A 21220-nucleotide genomic window follows, 5' to 3' on the forward strand; every position below is an offset into this window, starting at 1 on the left:
GCCTGCGTAGTGGCGGGAGTTGGGCCCCCTTTTGCGCAGGCGTAATGGGCGGGGAAAGGGTCCGGTCTCAGGATTGGTCGCGCAGGCGCAGGGAAGGATCCGTTTTGGCGGGCGGTTGGCGTTGCGCAGAAGGCGGCAGCGGCGGTGGCTTGTGGCCTCACCACAGAAGAACAGGGGAGGCGTTAGCGTGAGTGATCGGTCTTGATCCCGGGTAAGTGGCGGACAGTCTTGCCTACGCATACGAGGTCTTGAACCGACTCCAATTGGTCCCGTTATTGTGTGTAATGAATGGACCGCGGGGTGGGGGATCGTGAAGGGGGAGCGGTGGGTCCACCCAACCAATGGAAGAACAGGGGCGGGATGTTTTATCCCCGTAGGTTCTGTGGAGCTTTGCAGCCGAAGAGTTTGACTGGCGAGTGTATAGGCCAATTGGGTCTGCCTTTAGCTGCCGACTGACCGGTCCTTGGGCCATCGGTATGTAGGAGGAGGGCTTGCTCCTCCTGAGCAGCGGCTCACTGAGCCAATGAGCACGAAGCGCGCGGTAGGTTGGGCTCCTCCGAGAGGCAGCGGTTTGACTCCAATGGGGGATGCGGGAGTCGAGCGCTTAAATGGATAGACCAAATCTGGAGCCAGTAGGCACACAGCCTATTGAAAGCGCTCGGGCTGACAGTCCAATCAGCGCTCCAGCAGAGGGAGGTCTTAGATTTGGGGATGCGAGGATGAGGAGTCACTGCCTGCGATGGCGCGTGGGGGTGGGTATTTTATCCACAATGATTTGAACGAAGTCTTTGGCCTTCCAGGCCACACACTTACCTGGTAGGGAAGATGTAAGTTTGCTCCTGAATGCCTGAATTTTGGCTTTTGTTTTCCCGCATCGGTACATCCTACAATCCCACATTTTTAGGTTGGGGGGGGGTGGGGACAAGGAATGTTTTTTTACTTTGAAAACTCCTTTACGAAGACTGACTTGAAATATTAGAAAGTATAGGCTAAATCTCTTTGTACTGTTTCGGAAAGGTACCCAGAAAAAGTCAACATAATAGTAATAATGCATATTTCCACGGACAAAGAGATTTGTAAATCCATAGAAAAAGTTTTGGCAAGCCTAATAACAAAGGGTGTTACCTCCAGGGTTACAGTGGGATGGAGTCAGGTTGAATCTCCAATGTTTAAATGTTTGCAGGGATAATAATTTGTGATTAAAGTTAAATTTTAAAGCCAATTGTTTTTGTGTTTTTTAGTTACAAGCAAGTACTTCTCACCACCTCCTTACACCTGAAAAAAGTGCTATTTTTCCGTTAAGAACTAAGGTGACCCTCGATTTTAAAATACAAATTTTGAAAAGGTGACTTTCTGAGAGTACTTGCTAGGCATCATGCTAAGTGTTTTACAAGCATTGCCCATGTCCTCAAAATCTTTTAAGTTCTTCTCTGAGGATCTTTTCTCTGTATCTTTCTCTCTCTTTTAATTACAGATCTCCTAAGCCCTTTCTGCTGTTCTTTGAGGATATCTGGATTTAGATAAAAAAACAAGTTGCTTAAGGAAGTTGATACTTAGGATGTTGGAGATAGGACTCATTCATCACCTGGGTTTTTTTTTTTTTGCCTTTTGATTATATTTCCTTCAAAGTATTTTATAAGCAGTCCATATCGTGTTGGTAATGGCCATTCTACTCTGTCCAGTATATTTTAGCAAAACATTTTAATTACATATTGACTGTATCAGAGTCTATACTGCTCTATTATTTACTGATTTATTGTCAAAGAGAAAACCTTTAAATATTGTAATAAATTCAGATACACATGAAGTACTGTTATGAGTAGAGACCTTTCTGACATACAAAAGGAAGATGGTTTTAACTGAGCTTATTGTGAACAGAGGAAAGATTTTTCTGTTTGGCACTTGCAAAAGGAAAACCTACTTTGTACTTGCTTGTAGGCTGTTTGTAGGTATTCTAATAATGCAGCTGCTTTGTTTATAACATTTATAAGAACTAAAGTGATACAGATTAAGGGTGAAAAAAAAAGTGAAAGCTTTGGTTGTTCAGTCCTGTCTGACTCTTTCGACTCCATAGACTGTAGCCTGCCAGGCTCCTGCCTGGCTCCTGCCAATTCCTCATGGAATTGTCCAGGCAAGAATACTAGAGTGGGTAGCTATTCCTTTCTCCAGGGGATCTTCCCGAACCAGGGATCGAACTCTGGTCTCCTGCACTGCAGGCAGGCTACCATATGAGCCACCAGGGAAGCCCCATCTGTTCCTGATTTATTTAAGTTTGAAAGGAATACAGTCTTGATCTACTATAGAGTTTCTCAGTCTCAGCAATATTGACATTTTGAGCCTGATAAATGCATTTCACCTCCCCCACACCTCTTCTTGTGTCAATCAAAATGTCACCAAATGTCCTTTGAGGGAAGGGTGCAGAGTTTCCACTTGAAAACCATTGATCTGAAATGACAGATGGTAGAATCAATTATTTTGTCAAAATCTTTTATTTTACCAGTTGGAATTTAGAGAGAAGATGGGTGAAGTGTTTAGGAAGTGTTCTTTGGTAAATGGATCACTAAGTCCTTATGATTATCTCTTCAGATGTAGAGTGATCACTGTTTGATTGGATAAAAGGAAAGCTACATTAACGTTTTTACCATTTCTTTCCATTTAAATACTGATTGCATCTTGTGTTTGGGTTCCTCAAATAATGGCAAATAAGTTTTTGGAGAGGTAGACTTTGCTTCAGATGCTTCTTACATTCTCATCTGACTTAATCCTCTTTCCTTTAAAGTTTCACTATACAAATAGATATGCAAAGCATTCTGACATTTTCTCATTTATAGTACTCTATTTCATTTTTTTAAAAACACAGGTTGATTTCTGCTGAACTGATTTTTCAGCTGTTTAGAGACCTATACTTTGGGGGAAAAGAAATACTGACTTGAAGAACAGGTAAACCAAAACATGCCTCCTTACTGAGTAACCTTTCATCTCCAGCCCTACCTACTTTGGTCTATAAACAAATTAATCAGTGATCCTTTATTTGATGTTATTTAATAGTATATCTTTATTTGAAAATTTTCAGGACTTGCACCTAGACTTTTTGGTTTACTGTGATGTGTGAGTAAAAGTTGCTTTTTTATTGTAAGTTCTCTTACACTTTCATAGTTAATAGGTCTGATAAGCATTTCTCTCTGGTGGGGGAATTTTGGAGAGTAGTTTTTAATTGAAATCTGAGACTGTCATATTGAAAATTGTAAGTTTAGACTTTTATTTCTTGCTTTTGGAGAACTTGTTTTGATTGTTAACTTACACACTCTTAGCGGTACAAAATGCTGAGTGTATGTTACAAAAATTTCAGACACTTGTGCTTAGAACTTAGAGGCATATCCTGTTGCATCCAAACATAAAATGATTGTTGTCTAAAAGGAAAAATAACACGTCTTCATTAGTCTGTCTGAAATCCGGTAGGTGGACAGCTTCTCTCAGGTACTAGGTGAGCAGGATGATAACTGGGGAAAGACAAAGACAGATTACCTTTGAATTGATTGGATTTTTATATATCTAGGAAAGTTCTGGTGATTTTGAGAGCCTTTGACAATATTTCTGGAAAACAGAGAAAGCTATCCAGGGTACAGAGGTTTCTGAGGAAGACTAGTATTTTTTGCTTTTACCATTTATTTAACCACATAGCATAATTTTTATATCTTATTGAAATAGCTCATATCACATCTCCTGGTAAAGCATTTTTTTCTTGTCCTTTTACTTGGTCTGTTTTTGTTTCCATTCACCTAATATGAAATTGGGCCTAAATGCTCTGGATGTTGACTTTAAAAGTAATAAATTATAGTGCTAGATATCATTTATAACTGACTCAGTATGGCTGATATTTACACATTGTTATTGATGACCCTGGACTCTGGGCAATTGTCCTTTTTCTCTGACATAAATTGATTTCCCTTCCCTCCTTGTAGAGGATGGCTTTAACTGATCATTGTACTAATGGGAAGGAGTCCAGGTCATCGTGAGAAGACTTGGCTTGTGCAGAGTCCAGGACGCAGATTTGTTGGATTTCTGTAAGCCACTCGAAGCCACATATTCATTTCTGATGACAACTTTACACTTGTGTTGGCAGAACACCCACAGTGACAACTGTTGCCTATGTTTAGTCTGCCCGGGAGCTCTACCAGCTAGCATGTTTGGGAGAAAACCTACTCTGTTCTTGTTAGCAGCTATGTAAATATTAGACCTTTCTGAATTTGTCTTCTCAGATCTGCCATCCTTTTAGGTAAATTGCATCCTCTGATTGCCTCAGCTTACCTTTAAAATGAAAGATTAGAGGATTTAGGCATTCTTTGGGTCATTTAAAGCACTTTTTTTTTTTTTTTTTGCATCAGTAATTAGTTTTATAAATGTTTGGCTTATTATTTTTAAAATTTTATTTCCCCTGTGTCTTAGTTTCTTGTGGCTGCAATTACCACAAACCTGGTGGCTTCAAACAACAAGAGTTTATTCTTTCACAATTCTGAAGGCCAGAAGTCTGCAATCAAGGTGTTGCGCCCATTCTGGAGGCCCTAGGGGAGAATCCCTTCCTTGCCTTTCTAGCTTCTGGTGGTTGTCTGTTTTCCTTGCCTTCTCACTCCCTGCTCTGTCTTCACATTGCTTTCTCTATATGTCTCTCTCAGAACTCCTGCCTCTTAAAAAGATATGTGTGATTGCATTTAAGGCTCACCTAATAATCTGGGATAAATTTCTCCTTTCACATCTTTAAAGCACATCTTTTGCCATATAAAGTACTAGTCACAACTTTGCGGGATTAGGTCATGGATATCTTTGCGGGGGGGTGGGGTGGGGTGGGGGGCACCATTCAGACTGCTATACCCTGGTTCTTTAATCCCTATCCAAATAAATATTACCTAATTCAAAAAAGAAAAGGTTATTTTTTAAAATGAGGAGCAAGTGGTGAGGAGTAGGGGAAGTCAAAGTGAGCCATTTGGTCCTTAGTTTCTTATGGAAGGAATTGGCTAGGTGATAACTAATAGTTCTCTAGACCTAACATTTTTTATGAAGTGACTCCTAGATTGTCCTGGGAGTTTATTTTTGAAGTCAATTTTAAATGCAAATCAAGAACTCGTTCTTATATTTTGGGCCAGTGTAGTCCAACTGGTTTTCCCTAGAACTTGAGGGACAGAAAACTGAGTTGTTGACTGGTTGTCAATTTCTCAGGGTATTAACACAGTGATAACAAACCTGAACTTGTGTGTGATTTTCTAAAATGAGTGTGATGGACTAGCTGAACCACTTTTCAGTCATTCCAATGAAGCTGAGGACTGTGTAGTCTGGATTTCCTATCCAGTAAGACTAGTTCATCAAACTTAAAGACTTAAAGTCAATTTTACCTCAGTTAAGATAAATTTCTTTTAAGAGAGGGGAGTAAGCAGAATTTTAAGGAAAAAAAACCTGACAGATTTTTCTACCTGAAACTAGGTCATGGACCTAGATTTTAAATTTTTCACTTGCAGTCTTTTTTTCTTTTGGCTGTGCGGAATGCTGGATCTTAGTTCCCTGCAGTGGAAGCTCTTAACCATTGGACCTTCAGGGAAGCTCCGATGTGCAGTCTTACTCTTCAGACTTACTGAGTACCTGTTCCATCATGTTTCATTGCTAGGAAGCACACCAGAGAAAGCATGGGATTGAGATGGTGTCATTGAAAGGACTGCTTCAAGATCAAGTTTTATAACACACTCGTTATTTATTTATTCCATGGAGTGGAGGAACCAAATTGAATTCAAGTGTTTCTCTGATTGTAATCTACAATTCTTAGAATAAAACAAGTTCATATCTGAGCCAGCGGGCATAATTATGTCGGAATAAAATGCCCTTTACAAAGAGGTCAACCCAACAGGCTGGGAAATCTATCTTTGGTTTCTGAGGCAAATCCTTGAACTCCATGTGCCTTGTTTCCCATCCCTAAATCAGTAAGACTCACTTACCTCACAGGGAGTTGTGGAGGGTAATATACTGCTAATTTGTTCAGTATTTCACAACAATAAATTATATCTAGTAATCTGATAAACATAGGCAAGCCTCATTTATACGTGTAGTTGGAGACAAGGATAGATAAAACTTACAGATAGCTCGGAAAATTCATTAAAGTTATTTTTAACTACTTCTGTTATCAAACATTTTACCTTTTGTTTCCTGTGTACTTTCCAAAGTGTTTTCTTGTTCTTTTTCCATAACAGACGTGAGGTAAGTAGGGCAAAGAGTTAACACTAATGTAGGTGATAAGCGATCACTTCATCAAGAGGATACAATAATTCTAAAATTTACACAACTAATAATAAGCATCAAAATACAAGAAAGAAAACAATAGAACTAAATAATACACACTCACAATTGTATTGGCAACTTCAACACCTCCTTTTAGTCTAAAAAAGAACTGAAATAATGTGTGCTGTGGGGTCAGTCATGTCCGACTCTGCAACCCCATGGACTATATAGCCTGCTAGGCTCCTCTGCCCATGGCATTTCCCAGGCAAGAATGCTGGAATGGGCTGCCATTTCTTACTCCAGGGGATCTTCCCAACCCAGGGATCAAACAAGAGTCTCCTGCATTGGCAGGCAGATGCTTTTACCACTGTGCTACCTGAGAAGCCCATTAATAGAACAGGTAGACAGCAAAGCAGTAAAGACTGGAACAGCACTGTCAATGAGCCTGATACCATAGACATTCATGGGATATTCCACCCAACGGAAGCAGAATACACATTTTTTTCCAAGTGCACAGCAACATTTAACAAGTCAGGCCATCTGTCATAAATCTCAAAAGGATTTGATTATACAAAGTATGTTTTCTGGCTGTAATGGAGTTAGAAATCAGTAACTGAAAGACATCTGGAAAACACCCCAAATAATTGAAACTAAACAATACACTTCTGAGCAACCTATGGATCAAAGAGAAGATCACACAAAAAATTGGAAAATATTTTGTACTGAATAAAAAGAAATGATGACATAACAAAATGTGTGGGATATAGCCAAGGCAGTGCTTAGAGGAAAATTTATAGTATTAAATGCTTTAATTGAAAACACAAAGTTTGAGATCGACATGGACACACTGCTATGTTTAAAATGGATAAACAAGGTCCTACCATATAGCACAGGAAGCGCTGATGGATGTAACATGCCAGCCTGGAGGGGAGGGGGTTTAAGGGGAGAAGGGACAGGTGCAGATGTAGGGCTGAGTCCCTTAGCGTTCACCTGAAACTTGCAGCATTGTTACTCTGCTATACCTCAATACAAATAAAAGGTTTTTCCAAAAAGGTGGAAAGATCTAGAGTCTTTCTGTCTTAACCTAGAAAAAGGGATAAGAGTGATGATGTTTAAGGGTACAAAGTTGTATAAGTAGTAAATAAACTCTAAAGACCTAATGCAGGACTTCCCTGGTGACATAGTGGATGAGAATCCGCCTACCAATGCAGGGGACATGAATTTGATCTCTGGTCTGGGAAGGTTCCACCTGATGTACCACAACCACTGAGCCCATGCTCTAGAGCCTGCAAGCTGCAACTGCTGAAGCAAGTGTACCTAAAGCCTGTGCTCTGCAAAAAGAAGCTCGTGCACCGCAACGAAGAGTAGCCCCCGCTCGCCACAACTCGAGAAAGCCCTCACACAGCAATGAAGACCCAGTGCAGCCAAAAATAAAATTATTTTTAAAAATAAAAAATAAAAAAAGACCTAATGCATGGTATCATGAATATGGATAATATTGTACTGTAATTATATAATGTGATAAACATCACTACACTGTCCACCATATTACAATATATAAATGTATCAAAGATATACATGCTCTATACCTTAAACTTACAGTATTACATGACAAATTCATTCAGTTTTAAAAAATCAAGCCCACAGTAAGCAGAAGAAAGGAAATAGTGAAAGTAAAAGCAGTGAATAGTTGATGAAGTATAAAACAAGACCAGCAGAGAAAAATCAATGAAACTGAAAGTTGTTTTTTTTGGAGAAGATAATGTAGTGAGCAAGTTTGATCAGTGGAAAAAAGACAAATTACTAACATCAGGAATAAGAGAAGGGATATCACTACTAATCCTATAGACACTGACAGAGTTTTACAAGGGAGAATTATGAAGTTATGCCAGTGCATTTAATGTCTAGGATAAAATGAATGGCTTCCTTGAAAGACAGACTACCAAAGCTCACTTCAGAAGAAATTAAGTACCTCACTATCCCTGTGTGTATTAAGGAAATGGAATTTGTAGTTAAAAGCCTTCCCACAAAGAAAAACTCTTGGTCCAAATGGCTTCACAGGTGAATTTTACCCACTTCTATGGAAGAAATAACATCAATCCTATACAGACTCTTCCAGAAGATAGAAGTGTATTTTTAACTTCATCTACTATCAGACATTTAACTTCTCTGCTTTATATATTTAAAGGTTTTTTCTAATTTTTTTATTCCCCCACAGCAGACCTGTGAGATAAGCAGGGCAAAATGCTAAACCTTAGGTTAAGTGATCTGTCTAGTTCAACTTTTCAGTGATCTAGTTGGGATAGGACCCACATCTTATTCCTAGTTCTGATACTGACTGTTAACTAGTTGCCCTTTTAATAGCTTTTTTTTTTACAACAACCTTTGGGATGGTGCTAGCCATTGCTGACTGAACCAAGGAGAGACTTGGTGATACTTCAGCTTAGTTCTTAAGTTGAAGATGGGCTTAAAACTCAGTGCTCATGCACTATTTGACACTTACTTGGCTCTCAATAAATATATAACCAACCAGACAATTTTAGAGCAAGGGTCAGTATTACTGTATTATCCTTTTGGCATAGGCTCTGAGTCGGGATGATGTTTGGAAGCTGGACAAAAACATCTTATTTGGCTTAAGCAATGTGTCAGAATGCTCAGTGGAAGAGCTGGGTGGTCTGAGATTGGCCATCCCTTAAGCCATTTATCTGATGGTGGCCTTTTTTTGCATTTAACTATCAATATATCTAAAGTGTAGAGCACACTTTTATGATATTGTAGCGTAGTAACTCACACTTATATGTCAATAGAGACACTTGCAAAGATGTACAAGGTTCAATAATTTCTGGTGTGGGTTTGTTTCTCCTGTCATCACCCATTATGTATTTTTTTACAGCTTTTAAATTGCCACAGAGAGAAATTGGTCAGGATCTTAATAGATGGCCAAGGAGCTGCCAAGGATACCGTTGTATGGGGATGGGAAAAAATTCAATACTGGGTTGATTTTATTTATCTAAATTGTAGGCTATGACTTCAATATAATTCATGTTGCTAATACACCAAGGTAATGGCAGAGCACAAAACTATGCCATATGTTGAAGGAATGCTCTTTTACTCCTGGAAGGTTTACAGTCAGATATCTTTCTTATTCCAATTATATAGAAACTTTTTTTGTCAGGATGTGTTAATCAGATTTTAGCCTACTGATTTAAAGTCTAATACCATCTCAATAGTTACATTAGCGATTTTACTTTATGGTTATGCAAATTAATTTTTATGACTCTTGAATGTCTTTGGTAAACTAAGACTATGGTAGAATGTAAATTGTTAGGCATAGTAGAAGCTCTTCTTTCAAATAGAGGATATGTTGAAATGACCTGAAGAAGCCATTGTAACCCTTAAGCTGCTGATAACCAAAATCTGTACAAGCTAGATAAGTGTGAATCTTAAGTTTATGACTATTTGAGAAATGCTTTATGACTGTAATTTTAATTGGGGATGGGCACTTCAGTTCTCTTTTAACCCCTCCATATTTTGTGAACATGATTTGCTAAAGTGATATGTAAAAATCTGAGATTTGCAGTCATCTATTCAAATGGTACTCTTATCCATTTTTCTTAAAATTTATGGAGAAATTGCCAGGTTCCTCGTGAAAGGTGACAAGCTCTACTAGTTCATGCTTCATCATATTTAATTAATAGAGAGGAGTTGGTGTGAGATTAACACCAGAGACTGTGGTACTTTGAGAAATTCAGTACATTCCAAGGATAGAGGTGTTCAGAGGCACCATCTGGAAGACATTTCCCCTTAGTGGCACCAAATTCTACTTTCTCTTGAATCAAGAAACAATTGAATAGCTAACTTCTTGCCCATGATGGCTTTAGGTGTTCCCTAACTAAATTTAGAGAAAGTAGACACTTGAGAGATGAAACACAGTAGATTTGAATATAGGAAAAAACAAATCCCATGTAAGGTTATTTTGTGGGATTGTGATCTGGTAAGAATTTGTGTTAATGCTAAATGTACCAATGAACCAAACGTAAAACTGAGTTGTTCTGAGAACATCTGTAGTACACATTCATTTATATTTTTTAATGGGGTCAGAGCTTAGAGGACAATACAATGAAATTTATAAGGTAGCTTTTATCTCCATTTATAATGTGTATGTTTTAATCTAAAGGAAGAAAAGATTCTACTCCCTTGCTTCCTGGCGCGGGAGGGTTAGATAATCAGCAAATAGGATACTTTGCCCCAGAATAATTCTGTGACTGGTGGAAGCAGTGCCTTGGCCTGATTTTTAAAGGATGGAGAACTGGAGCTCTGCGAGCCAAGGGAGAAGCATTTCCTCTCTCCACACTCCTCTCTATTAATAAAGTTTGTGTTGCCTATATGTGGCTTGTTAATGATAGGGGTGTTAACGACCACAGTTAATCTTCCTCCTCAACTCTTTCCTAATCCAGTCTCTTAAATAGACATTTAAAAAGCTTTTAACTCCTCTTGAATTGGATGCTCATAGGCTTTTGGTGGAGGTGGAGTGATAGTTATCAGCCCATTTAACAAAACCTGAGACAGCCAGGACAGCTGTAATGTGCATCTCTATGCTGTGTTTTTGTTAAGATGCCACATGGCTAATACTTTGGAAATCATAAATCTAGTGGAAGAAAACATCTTTATAGAGGGTATTTTAGTTTTATGCTGTATGTGTGACAAACCTAAAACCATTGGTACTTCTAGATCTATAAAGAGCAAAGAATACAGACCAGATTAAAATGGTTCTGTAAATTTGGTTTCTTTTCATCTGTTTTATTTGCTACAATAGGCTATAAAGAGGACGCCTTGAAGACAACGCTGTAGCTGACAGTTTAATCTTCACATAAGCCAACAGCTTTCCCCAAGGGTCTTAGGGGAGACTTGGGAGTTTCTCAAGCCTGGACCAACGGAAGTCGCCTGTCAGTGGCGTATTTAATTAACACATGTGAGAGGGACCTTTGCTGCTCTATAGAATGACTTTTTTTTATAGAAGATTTGCATTCTTAGTTTGCTTATAAAACTTATATTAAAATTCTATAAAAGAGCTCATTGATTAATGCATTTTGACACTTGATTTGACTACCACTGCCAGATAGTTCAGCACGTAGTTCAGTGAGGCAGCTTAGCAGTTGCTTTTGTTACTTTTTAAACAATACAAAGAAAGCTTAGAGAAAGACTTAGAATTATTATATATATGTATGTATGTGTATTTTGGCTGCCCTGGGTCTTCACTGCTGCGCATGGGCTTTAAAGTAGTTGTGGTGCATGGGCGTAGTTGCTCTGCGGCATGTGGAATCTTCTGGACCAGGGATCCAACCTGTGTCCCCCTACATTAGCAGGCGGATTCTTACCCACTGCACCACCAGGGAAGTCCTAGTTTATATATATATACACACTGTGTGTGTGTGTGTATACATATATGTGTACACACGTGTGTGTATGTGTGTATGCTTTTGCTTGTAAGTGGTCATGAAAATGCAAAAGCCAGCAGGACAACTGACTTTGATAAGTAGTGAATGGAGGGATTGGGCAGAGTACAGAAACCAGCAGTCTTACCTGAGTGGTTCTGTTTCCAGTATTGATCTGTTAATGCAACCAGTTAATCATGACATTTATTGTTCTTCTGGGTTGCCCCAGCTTTCTGTGATGTCCTCTCTAAATTTCTGGGGACTGGCAGTTTTTACCTTTTTTTTTAAATCTTCTTTTACCCTTACAATGTGTGGGATTTTTGGTCCCTCTCTGCTTCACCTCCTCACCTCTTCCTGTTTTCTCTTTTTTTTTCTTCTGGAAGATTTCATCTGTTAAAGAAGTTTCCTATCATCGACTTGGAATGTGCGTTCTGACTGTGCCTGACGGCAAAGGTCTTTGATGTTTGTCCAAGGCTGAATTCTCACCAGATTCCCTGGTTTAGGTGTTTTTCCCCCAGCACACAGGGGCCTGCCTGTAAGGTGAATTTGCCTTGTATCATTGATATGAAGGGTTAGTGGGGCCTGCTCTTTCTCGTGATCTGATGGGCAGTTAAATTGCTGGATTCTATCTGTAGTTGTTGATGCCTTTCTTTACCAGAGAGTTCCTGCGTGTGTTCAAGAAAAGGCCGAGATCTGTTATGTCTGAAAGATGGGACTTGAGAAGCTCACCCCTTCCCATGGAGATTTCCATAAGGATAATAAGGTTGTGCTCAAGAGGCTCAGCCTCTCTTCCTCCGTCATGGTATCGGGATTCTACCTTAATCTCTCCATCATCCTGCCAGCCATGTCTCATTTCTCACACTGGAACACTCCCTCCTCCCAAGCTCAGCGTGAACCACCAGTCTAGATGCTTTATCTGGTCCAGGCTCTAGCCCTTAAATTGTCCGTCTGGCTTTGTGTTTCATTTGACCCTAATGCACTGGGTCGCACTGTCTAAAAGAGAATTATGTCCCCTCCGATGTCTGAGTGCATTTCTCATTTCTTACTGCTGCTCCTGAGCAGATCTGTAACTTCAAGGTTAAGATAAGACACATTCCATCAGAACTATGTCGTCATCCTTGCCAGCTTCTGATCTGTGACTGTCCAGGAGATTTACAAGACAATTGCGTGCCATTCTTTACAGAATATTATGGTTGGACTCTGACTCCTGGCATCAGGCCCAATTTGATTTGTCAGCTGTTGCAAAACCCATTTCCCAAAGAGAAAGGGATCTTAGCCATGTGCCTTTTAGCCAGTTGTTAAGAGTGGGAAAGAGGGAATTGATCTGGTTCTTTATTCCCTGATATTTTAAGGAGAAAGATGGACGCCGGAATGTTTTTGTTCCTTTCCTCATTGGATTCCCTTGTTTTCCTGAAAGGTTTCACTAAAATCTTAGTATTGCTGTCATTCTTTCCTCTCCCTTATCCCTTCACAGAACTGCTGTTTTTTCATTCTGCAATCTCCAATGTTTCCCTGAGTTTTAAGGAGTAAGAATTTTGCCCTTGAGAGAAAAGGTTGCCTGCCTTTTCTCTGAAAGTTTATTAGTTTACCAGCACCAGGTTAACAAAGACAAGGTTCCTCCTTTCTTGCTCTCTAACATGTTAAACTGCGGGAGTTACTGCATGTGATATGGCTTAATGGCTTAGGAATTTGGAAGGTCACGTATTTCCTGCTGCTGTTGTATTAGGCCCTGTAATATTTTATAAAAGCTTCTCTTGAGGGACTTAACAGCCTTTGGTTTCAGCATAAACTCACCCTTTCCCTTGGAGGTAGGCAGTGGGGATTTATTTGACCCCCTTTAGTGATTCTGGGGTTAGACCTAAAATTTATTTATTCAGGATCACACATGGCAAGTTAATCACAGAATCACAACTCTGATCTAATTCCTTTGGCATTGTTTTCATATCGCTTAACTACAAAAAGTTTTAAAAAGTTAGGAAGAGTCGAGAAAGGCAGATTTTACTCAGATTTCCTGATGAGTCTATTCCAAGTTGAAGGAATTCTCAGAGTTGAAAACTGTCCATTGTGCTCTCATACCCTGCAGTTTCTTCTGTTTGATAGGCAGAGTCACCATTCTATTTTTTCTCCCCCTCAGTCGGGTTCTTTGCTTTTGATTGTCCCTTATTCATACTCTCTTGTGGCAGCAGCCTTTGTCTCTAAAAGACATATCTGTAAAGAAGAGAGCAGAGTTGTGGAGCTCTCTAAAATGTTCTTTTAAGGCCAGCAGAAAGGAACATTCATGGGACTGCAAGTCTCTTAAGTCTCTCTTCTTTATCTCAGTCCTCCTTTTCTCAAGTATTAGGAATCTTTAATACACGAGGTTTGAATTATTATATTGTATAATTAATGTTCCAAGTGGGTAATTATTTAAAAATTTGTTTTATAATATTACAAAAACAACTAATGAGAAGTGGTTTTCAATTAACAGCAATGGTTGTGACTGGACTGTTCCTTCCCCTTCTGTTTTTTAAAACTACTGGAGAATTAAATTGTTTTCTATCTATAATTTTAGTTGAAAGATTCTTCGGTGGTGCTTCAAGTCCCTAGATTCTGTTTTTGAATCTGGTAATCCCCCAAGAAGGAAAGTTGTATAGTATCTTTGAAACACTTCTCTTCTCCCTTTCTTGTTACTCCCTGCACCTGCCCCCCTCCCAATTTTAATTAACTGTTCAGTGACAGATGGTAGAAAAGGCCTTGCCTAAAGTGTTCCTGGTGGGCTGGATTAAGGGGTCGGTACTTTGTCCTGATCGTGTTGTAGAAGGATCTAGCCTTTCCCCGCCCCCGCTTCCAGTAGAGCGATAATCCTGTTAGATCTTAAAATGCTATTGATTAAATTCCCAGTGCTCTTAGAGAAACAAGCACAAGTTCTGGATTTAAAAACCCAAGAGCCAATTCCCTGGAGCTCTGAATGCCTTAGACTTGAGGCCAAGGGAGGTACCTTCCAACTTCTCCACCCAGCCTTCTCTGAAAAGGAAAGTTAAGCCTTTTAACTTTTCCGTTTGCTTCTCACCCCCCTTAGTCTCGTACGGCTGCCAGTTGCCATGGCAACGGACTGGGACAGCTGCGCAGTGGCGCCTAGGCAGCTGGGTGGGGGCGGGGGAGCTGCCAGCCCGCCAAGCCCCAGACCTGGGAGGGGAGGCCCCTCCTGTTAGCCCAGAGGGAAAGAAAGAACTGGGGCGATCCGGTAGGTAAAGGAGGGAACCCCCATTCATCTTCTCCCTTTGGGGCTCCTCTTCTGCATGAAGGTATAAAGGGAGATTTCCCTCTTTCCTCCCTGAAACTGAAGAACACATATGTAAATCCTTGTTTTTCCTCGTGAGGCAGGGGAGGCCATAGTCACAATGCTTAACTGCATGCATCTAACCCGGGGCTGGTTTTAACCCTGGCGCTCTGACCTAAACTGCTCAGCTCCCGGAAATTCCAAGGTGAGTGGGGGTGGGGTGGGGTATTCTCCCTGGAATATGACATTTCCTGTCTCTGGTGAGGTTGGAGGCTGCTTTTATTTTAAATAAATCAGATTTTTTTTTTTTCCTTGAAGCTAAAGGACTTTCGTCTGAATTCGTGGAAAAATTATTGTGAAACTCCTTACCTTACATTCCCCCCACTCCTACTCCCTCATCCAAATGAAGTATTTTGATAAAAACATACAGTTTTTTGGGTGGGCAGACCTATTGCTAGTAAGTTCTGGAGGTATGATTTACAACTATATATTCTTGGAATAATTCCCTAAATTATGCTAGTTTGAAGTAAATTAATTAATGCAACTTTTTATGGTACACAAAGACAAAATTCTGAGATTAGTAGTGACCTTTCCTACTCCTGGGGTGGTCATCTGATCAGAAAGAAAATGTTTTTAGAATGCTGAAAAAAAAGCTTTAAGGTTTACAGCAAGATAAAATGGAGTTCAGCTAAGAAAACAATCCCTGCTACTCTATAATCCAGACTCTAGGCACCATTTAACATGGTTAAGGAAGAATTCTTAAAAATGATTGTGGTGACAACAAGGAGGGAATTTAAAACACTAGAGTCTCTGCTGCGTACCCCCTGGTTGTGCATATTTCTGAGCTTAACTCAATTTCCATTTGTGTTGCCTTACTTCAGCTTTCCTTGGGTCTATGAATGGTTCTTCTGTGTTCTGAGGCTTCATGTTGATGTGAGTCTGGGAGCAGACCTCTTTTTTTCCTCCTCCTCTTCCTTTGGCCCAAAGTCAGCTCCAGTTAAGAGGAGAGGTACCTCCTTAATATTTGGATTAGTTGAGTCTTAATTACTGAACAGCCCAATGACTAGTTTTGATTTTTAGGACTGAAAAATATTTTTCTCCTCCCCGCCTCCCTCTTATCCCCAAATGAAAGATGAGGCTTAATATATTTGAGGTGTCAGCCTTGCTTTTGTGAGCTGATGGATGCTCTGAAGGGACAAGCTCAATTTGTTGAAGGGAAATGTACCGAGTCACTGAAAATGTGGTGAAACATGCCCAAGCAGGCCTTTTTTGTCCTGCTGAGAGACTGTTCAGGATGCTCAGAGCAGAGGAAAGTTAGATTTTGGTGGCTTTTCTTTTTTTCCCATTATTATAGAAAATCTTATTTAAATGGAAGGTTTTCCATATTTCTCTTCCAGTTTATGACTTGTAGACAGTTGTAGAGGTACCAGGAGTAAAATACCACACATTTGTTTTATGGAATCTGAAATTAGAGTTAGATAATTGTGCCCATATAATAATTTTGATCTTGTGAGCTGATGAGAAAGTTGTAATTAAGAAAGTGGGGATCTGCCCATTTTTGGTTAAATTCTTAGGACTCATCTGTAGAATGTTTCAGGACCCAAGGGAAAGGTACATGGTAGCTTTGTGTTATACCCGCTGCATCCCATCAAGAAGAGTGAACGTTTTAACTGCTCACATGGATTCTGACCATTTTTGTCCCTCCCATTTGCAGGAACCCGGTGGCCTTACTCCTTCAGGGGAATCAGCGTGAGACATGGGAAAGAAAACCAAGCGGACAGCTGACAGTTCTTCTTCAGAAGATGAGGAGGAGTACGTTGTGGAGAAGGTGCTAGACAGGCGTGTGGTTAAGGGGCAAGTGGAATATCTACTGAAGTGGAAAGGCTTTTCTGAGTAAGTACTTTCTCTCATGCCTTGGGACTCAGACAGGTAGACAGCTTTGGTTCATTTCCCTGGGAACCATGACCATCTTTGTCTTATTCTTTCCTCGCCTGCACTCCTTTCTAAGAGTCACAAGACACAGCAGTAAACTAAGCACGGTCTCCCCTTCTTGGAGCTGATGTTCTAATGAGACTGCTTTTGAGAGGCAGTGTAATGAACTGGTTAGAAGCATAGATTAGGGGCCAGATTGCCTGAGTCCAGATTCTTGCTCCCACAACTTACAGTATTAGCTGGATGACCTTGGTGAAGTTCCTTAATCTTCTTTCCTCAATAAAATAGGGATAAGAAATAGTATATATCATAGAGATGTTGGGGAAATGTATAGAGTCAGACACATAAGGTCAGTGTAAGTATAAACTGGTATTGTTATTTTTTTGGATGTAACTAAATTAAAATACATACATTTAAGTTGAAGAAGTTGTAGTTGATCCCATAGCTCTCCATAATGACCCTTGGCCCTCAAAAGTGTTCTAGGATGAAACACTCATCTTTGTTATTTTTTTAACACTCATCCTAATAAGAGACTTAAATCTGAGACCCAGTATTTATTTTTAAAAATTTTAAATATATGTATAACTGACACAAAAGAAATTGAGTGAACACTCAGATACATAGCACCTGATTTCTACAATAACACTTTAATGTAATCTTTGTTCCTCTGTCTTTTTTACTATTATTTATTTTGAAGACCTTAAAACCCCTCTTACGTCAGCTCTAAGAATGATGCTGAAGTGCTGAGTATTCAGAGATAGGCAGTAACTGGCTTTAAGTGCTAAAGTAAATGTGCACATACTGAGGCATAGAAGAGGTAGCTTGAAAAGTGAATTACATGAAGCTGTGTAATCATTGGGCATTTTGCCTTAATTTCTCATTAATTCTCTTCCCAGAATGCCTGACAACAAAGAATGGATTTCTCTGAACACCAGTAAGCTGATAGGAACTGGTTTAGGCTCCTAGGAGTGTTCAACAGAAATGGAATGCAAGCCAGATGTAATTTTAAATTTTATGGTGGCTACATTAAGGAAAAGTAGAATGAATTTTAATAATATCTTTTATTAGACACTCCCATCAAAATGCTATTTCAAAATTAATACAAAAATTATTAATGAAATTTTATATTTTCATGCTGAGAATTTAAAATCTGTTGTATATTTTTCATTTTATAGCACATCTCAGTTCATACTAGCCACATTTCAAATGTTCACTTACCATATGTGGCTAGTAGCTACCATACTGAACATCACAACTTTAAAGTGTGAGACTTGAATAAAAGATTGAATGCTTTGTCAGTACCTTTGGACAAAGGTATGATCAGGAGCCTTCGGAATATAGTTAAGGTTATTATGGGAATCAAGTTTCTCATCTGGAGCATTGTTGGTATTTTAGGTGGGACAGTTCATGCACTGCAGGATGCTTAGCATTTGTAGTACATAGAGAACTAAATGTGGGTAGCACAGCAGTCAGAATATGTCCTCCATATTTCTAAAGAAGCATGGTATCACAGCATCCTCTAGAGATGAGCACTATGAATTCGAGAGGCCTAGCGGATCATGAGATAGGAATTAAAATAGACCCGAAGGGGGCTTCCCTGGTGGTCCAGTGGTTAAGAATCTGCCTTGCAATGGAGGGGACACTGGTTTGATCCCTGGTCCAGGAAGATCCCACTTGCTTCAGAGCAGCTAAGCCCTGTGTGCCTCAGTTACTGAGCCAGCACTCTAGAGCCTGTGCCCTGCAGCAGGAGAAACAGCACAATGAGAAACCTGGACACCACGACGAAGAGTAGCCCCTGCTTGCTGCAACTAGAGAAGGCTTGAGTGTAACAGTGAAGATCCATCACAGGCAAAAAATAAATCTTTAAAAAACAAAAATACACCTGAAGACTTTAAGGGTGTTTATTTGGCCCATTGAATCATCACTGGAAATTGTTGGGTGTTTTGAAGAATTTGAAGACTGTGTAGTTGAGCTATTGGTACCTTATGTAGATAAAAGAGGTAAAGAAAATATTTAGGGTAGATGGATTAACATTTGTCCTGAGTTTTTCAAAAGTATCCGGAGTTTCATTAAAGACAGACAGATTGTGCCCCTTCAACATTGTCCACAACTAAGTACCTACTGTTTGCGAGGCAGTGGTTATATCCTACCTCATGTGTTCTCTGTAATTCTCCTAACAGCCTTTAGAGGTATTCTGAGTTTACAGATGAGGAAATTAATTGTTTACCAGAGATAACATACCTGATACATGCTAAAACAAGGATCCAGCATCACATTTCTTTGGTGCTAAAATCCAGATTCTTTGTAAGTTTTACCATGTTGCCTTTTGGGTGAAAATTGATTGCTGTAGAAACAATATCAACCTGGTTGGGAAAGGGATAATCCCTTAGAAGACTGGCTTTCCTTGGTGGCAACAGAGACTCTACTCCTACCTCCGCATCTTAGCTTGCTTACTATACTACAGGGTTGGCATGCCTCTTGGTGCCTTCATTCTCTTCGGATTGTAGACTATATATAATCTGTGAATTTGGGAGAAGGTTATTGTATGAGGGTTTTTTTTTTTTTTGGCTGCAAGAAGAGCTATGAGGGAGAGGCTTTCCAGTTTTAGCTCAAATGATTTAGAAATAAACTTTGTTTCGTTCTTAAGCTCTTTTTGCAGAAAGCTGAAGTCTAGAGTAAATACCTCAGATTTTTCCATCATTCTTATTGTTATAGCATGTGTTCAAACCATTCTTATTTAAAGATACTTCATTTTTTTTTTAATAAAGTATCTAAAATAAATGGTGCATAAATGTAAAAAATATTTCCTAAGTCAGTGAAGGGATTATAGAAACTGTCTGTGATATATGTATAGATACATCTTAATGTAGCTAGTTCTTACTGAAAGAACCTCTGCCACTGGCTAGGAGTGGAGAAGATGCCTGGTTTGGTTTTTCCCAAAGAAGATACATTTCTTGCTTTGATTCCATAGCCTGCTATTGGTATTGGTGATTTGCATTTCTAAAATCCATGCTGGGAATACAGAGAACAAGTTTGTGAATGCAAACTTTGTTTTCCTCATAGAAGGACTCCCCTTGATCCAGGTTTAATTAGACACAGCTATTTAACTTAAATTATTTTTGCTTATTAATGTAGAAATGCATTTTGATTACCTAGAGACAGTAGACTTGAATCCATAGCATTGAGTTAATGTGCTCCAAATACCAATTTTGAGTCTTTTCTTTTTTATGGTTCGCATATATTCCAATGATTTAAACCCTTACTGCCTTTTTTTCTAATTAACTATTTCATTATTTCAGTCTTCCAACAATTTGTTGGCATTTCTTGGAAATATAAGTAACATAATTAAGACAGTGTAAACTGGAATGCATTTAGAATTAGATTGTCCTCTCTTCAGGATTTTCATAGATGATGTATGAAATCACATTTGCCACTTACAAAGCAGAACTTATATTTGAGTGTTTAACAGGTTTATTGAGACGCAGTTTACATACCATAAAATTCGTCTATTTAAGTATACAATTCAGTGATTTGTGGTAAATTTTTAGAGTTGTGCAACCATCAGCATAGGCCAGTTTTAGAACATTTCCATAACCTCCCCAAATTCCCTTGGATGTGTTTGTATTTAATTGCAAGTCCTAGCTGCAAGGAACTACTGATCAGCTCTCTGTTTTTCAATGTCTTTCCTAGACATTTCATATAAATGGAATCAGACAGTGTATGGTGTTTTGCATCTGTTTCGTTTTAATTTAGCACAGACATGAAGTTCTTCCATGTTGTAGCATATATTTTAGTATTATGTTCCTTTTTTGTTGCTGAATAGTATTTCATTGTATGGATATACCATATTATGTTTATCTATTCATCAGTTGGTAGGCATTTGAATTGTTTTCTGTCTTTGACTACTAAAATGCTGCTATAATTGTGTGCAAGTTTGTGTGTGTGTGTGTGGATATATTGGGTAGATTTCTAGAATCAAATTTATTATCTCCTTTAAGCATAGGGATTCTATTCCTTTTTGCCTATTTGTCTTCTGTAAAGTAAGGTATTGGATTCCCTCCTACCCCAAAACTTCATTTCTTTCCTTTTTTCTCCATTCTTCTTGCCCAGGGAGCACAATACTTGGGAACCTGAGAAAAACTTGGATTGCCCTGAGCTAATTTCTGAGTTTATGAAAAAGTATAAGAAGATGAAGGAGGGTGAAAATAACAAACCCAGGGAGAAGTCTGAAAGTAACAAGAGGAAATCCAATTTCTCAAACAGTGCTGATGATATCAAATCCAAAAAAAAGAGAGAGGTAAGCTTTATTTCTCCTCTCCTCCCCCACCCCCCA

At 39.1% G+C, this 21220-nt stretch overlaps 1 protein-coding gene across 5 annotated transcripts in view; it reads left to right on the plus strand.

The window, feature by feature from the left end:
* Window positions 1–54: 54 nt before the first annotated feature.
* CBX5 (chromobox 5) overlaps window positions 55–21220 on the plus strand; it is a 34513-nt gene continuing 13347 nt past the window's right edge. Inside the window, exons 1-4 of one of the 5 annotated variants that reach the window (XM_043882039.1) lie at window positions 89–211; window positions 378–474; window positions 16670–16848; window positions 20998–21184. In XM_043882039.1, the coding sequence (XP_043737974.1) occupies window positions 16712–16848; window positions 20998–21184 (324 nt within the window). In that variant the 5' untranslated portion in view covers window positions 89–211; window positions 378–474; window positions 16670–16711. Of the gene's footprint in view, window positions 212–377; window positions 475–14782; window positions 14920–15005; window positions 15161–16669; window positions 16849–20997; window positions 21185–21220 lie in introns of those variants that run through there. The other 4 variants (XM_043882048.1, XM_043882018.1, XM_043882026.1 and 1 more) reach the window with 4 other exon arrangements.

This window comes from Cervus elaphus, chromosome 3, assembly GCF_910594005.1.
Source record: "Cervus elaphus chromosome 3, mCerEla1.1, whole genome shotgun sequence".
NCBI classification, from domain to species: domain Eukaryota; kingdom Metazoa; phylum Chordata; class Mammalia; order Artiodactyla; family Cervidae; genus Cervus; species Cervus elaphus.